Below are 2,712 nucleotides of genomic sequence, written 5' to 3'. Positions count from 1 at the left end.
ATGGCAGCACACACTTGGCTTAACCTGCAAGGGGAGCACCGGCATCTCCTAGGGCACAGGGATGCAGCACAGACAAAGGAGCGATAGGAAGGGCTTGTATTCAGCACCATAGGGGACACCATTTCATCTCCTACCAGGGACCGGTGACACTGCGGGAGCCACACGTTCCATCCACACACAGAAAGGAGGGGTAACACCTGCTGGAAACGTAAGGATTTCTATCTAACACCTCAAAATGAAGAATGCCCTCTCTTCCTGGAAAATCGTGGCAGCAATGCAAATGGCAAGATGACCCCTATTACAGTGAGGGACAGGGGCTAGCTTTCTTAGTTTTGTCATCTGTTAATCTGCCAACCATCGGCCGAATCAGGCAGAGTGGAAGTTGTGTCCTTGGCCAGCAGTACAAAGTCCATCTATAAAACTGCTGTGTCAAATTTTTAGGGAGCATGAAGTATCTTTACAACTTCACTTCAAACCCACTGCTCCAAACACAACTTAATTGTCCACGTTTTTGTCTACTTACTTGCCTAAGACTGAAAAAATATATTTGTTATGAAGGACTGTTTTATTGCTATTGTTGGTTTGCACTGTGTGGTTCCATCTTTACCATTTCAAATCCAGACTCTTTGGGGATAAAATATTGTTTTTCTATTGATTTTTTTTTCCAATTTCTTAAAATTGTATAAAAATAAAGGATTTCCACAAATGTGGGCTAAAGGTAACCAATAATACTTCTATGCTTAGGATCAGCTGTTGGAAACGTGGTTGATCGCCACAATAAACCTCTAGTGAATCTTTAGTTTAACATTTAAAAGACATGAAAACTTCTGCTTATAAAATTGACCCCATACAGAATGGAACAGCTAAACTAACAGCTGTTTATTATTACTTTTTAAAATAATGGTCCTAAATTTAAAAATAAAATCAAGTACTTCCTTTTATGATTTTCACATTATAAAACTGCACCATTCAAAATCTGTGGCCAGGGAAACCCCTTTGTAGTAAGACAGTTTCTTTCAATAGTCATCGAGGGTATTTTCCAGGAAAACATTCCTAACATCCAGTATGGAAGCCAGCTCCAAAATGTGCTTTTGGAGGTGAGGGTTCTCCACCGTTTCATCTCTTGGCAGCTGAGGATAAGATTCTGGATAATTTCGAGTCTCCTGCTAGATGACAGCGAAAACAAAGAGAATCAGACATTCATTTATTTTCACACCCTTTACGAAGAAGGTTGCAAAAGGCCAGCGTCCCCTGAGAGGTACCCGATCTGTTTAGCATGCCCCATACAGAGAAAGCACTCCAGCATTTTAAGCTTTCCCTTTCCATTGACTCAGAGATGGTCACAGTGGCAATAGAAATGCTCATTATTCTCAGATGGTTCAGAATATGTTCACAGAAGCCTTGCAAAAAAACCACCAAAAACCAAACCAAGACCAACCCAGAACACCCCCACCCCCACACCCCCAAAAAACCCAGAGAAGACAACTCCACATATACTTACGTACTAGGCTGGAGCTCATTTCTTGAAACGATAGCCACGTAAGCATCTCTAGTGGGAGATGCTGCTCGTCCTAAAGTGTCTGAGACACTGGGGGCAAATCTGTCCCCACTAGCAGAACACCTGCTGCTTCTCCCTGATGTCAAAGCAGCCCAGGTAGTACCTCAGGCTTGGAAAGGTACTGGATGTCTGCAGTCAGACACGATGACTACTCTACCTTTCTATGCTTCCACCTCCTTTTTGTCCTGCGGTGTTTAAAACGGAGCAGGCAGTTTACACACCAGCACTCTAATGTGGAAAAAGGTGCAGATGCAGAAGCAGACTTTCACTGTTGGCACAGCATTAACCAGCAGTGAAGGAAAACACCATTTTCCTGTTTAGTTGATTCATTTACACTTCAAAGACCTTTCAGAATCCAATCACGCTGGAATACATTCCAGCAATAACCTTCCACTCCTCCCCACTTCCTATCATATTCTCCTTCTACACCCTTTCCGTGGTATAGAAATAATAATCTTTAGTTATTAAGAGGCATTTTTCCAGCAGACAAGGCTGTTTAGAGTGACATAAATGAATTACTGTGTCTGCTACTTCTGCAGGAGAACAAGGCTTCAGCAAGTCAAAGGCTTCCCGCCTGTGGAGAGATACACCGGCACAGGCTGATAGAGGCCGTAGGCATTAGCGTGTGAGCGTCAGTTAGCTGTCTCAAGGCGCAGTGATATGCCCTAAGACCCTGCCTCTCTGAGGCACTGCAGTTCTGTACGCACGGGACTGTCACTCTCACAAAGGGATAGGTATCCTGCATACCCGGAAGATTTTGTGCATCCTCATAGTGGCCGAACAGAAGACAAATCTCGTCAGAAGCAAGCGAAGAAATTCATCCCCAAAAAATTGAAGAAAGGACTGATCTGTAGAGAAGGCAAAGAAAACTCCATTTAGAAAAGCTTAAAAAAATAAACAAAACAAGGAGACTCGGGGGAAATCACTGTGAATACTCGTGCATTCTCCTTAGTCACATTCTGTTCCCTGGAAAGGCCAAGCAGGAAGGAGCAGCAGGTTGAGCAGCTAAGGTTCAGCTGTGCGCCAGCAGGCACGTACCTATGGATCGCGAGTGGGTCAGCAGCTGGGCAATGTCTCGGTTGATTTTTCTAAGGTAATCTTGACACTTCTCCCACAATCCTCTGCGCATGCTTGATAATCCAGAGACAAACAGG

General features: G+C 43.8%; 1 protein-coding gene across 1 annotated transcript in view; it reads right to left on the bottom strand.

Moving 5' to 3' along the window:
* Positions 1–500: 500 nt before the first annotated feature.
* SCAI (suppressor of cancer cell invasion) overlaps positions 501–2,712 on the bottom strand; it is a 26,529-nt gene continuing 24,317 nt past the window's right edge. The window contains exons 14-16 of the mRNA XM_010154414.1: positions 2,597–2,712; positions 2,306–2,406; positions 501–1,166 (exon numbers count right to left, since the gene is read on the bottom strand). The exon at positions 2,597–2,712 is cut by the window's right edge and continues 55 nt beyond it. Of these exons, the coding sequence (XP_010152716.1) occupies positions 1,017–1,166; positions 2,306–2,406; positions 2,597–2,712 (367 nt within the window). The 3' untranslated portion in view covers positions 501–1,016. The remainder of the gene's footprint in view (positions 1,167–2,305; positions 2,407–2,596) is intronic.

The sequence above is a fragment of the Eurypyga helias genome, unplaced genomic scaffold, assembly GCF_000690775.1.
Source record: "Eurypyga helias isolate BGI_N326 unplaced genomic scaffold, ASM69077v1 scaffold14156, whole genome shotgun sequence".
In the NCBI taxonomy this organism is placed as follows: domain Eukaryota; kingdom Metazoa; phylum Chordata; class Aves; order Eurypygiformes; family Eurypygidae; genus Eurypyga; species Eurypyga helias.
The sequence above is the reverse complement of the archived record's forward strand: the minus strand, read 5'-3'. Positions and strand labels throughout refer to the sequence as shown.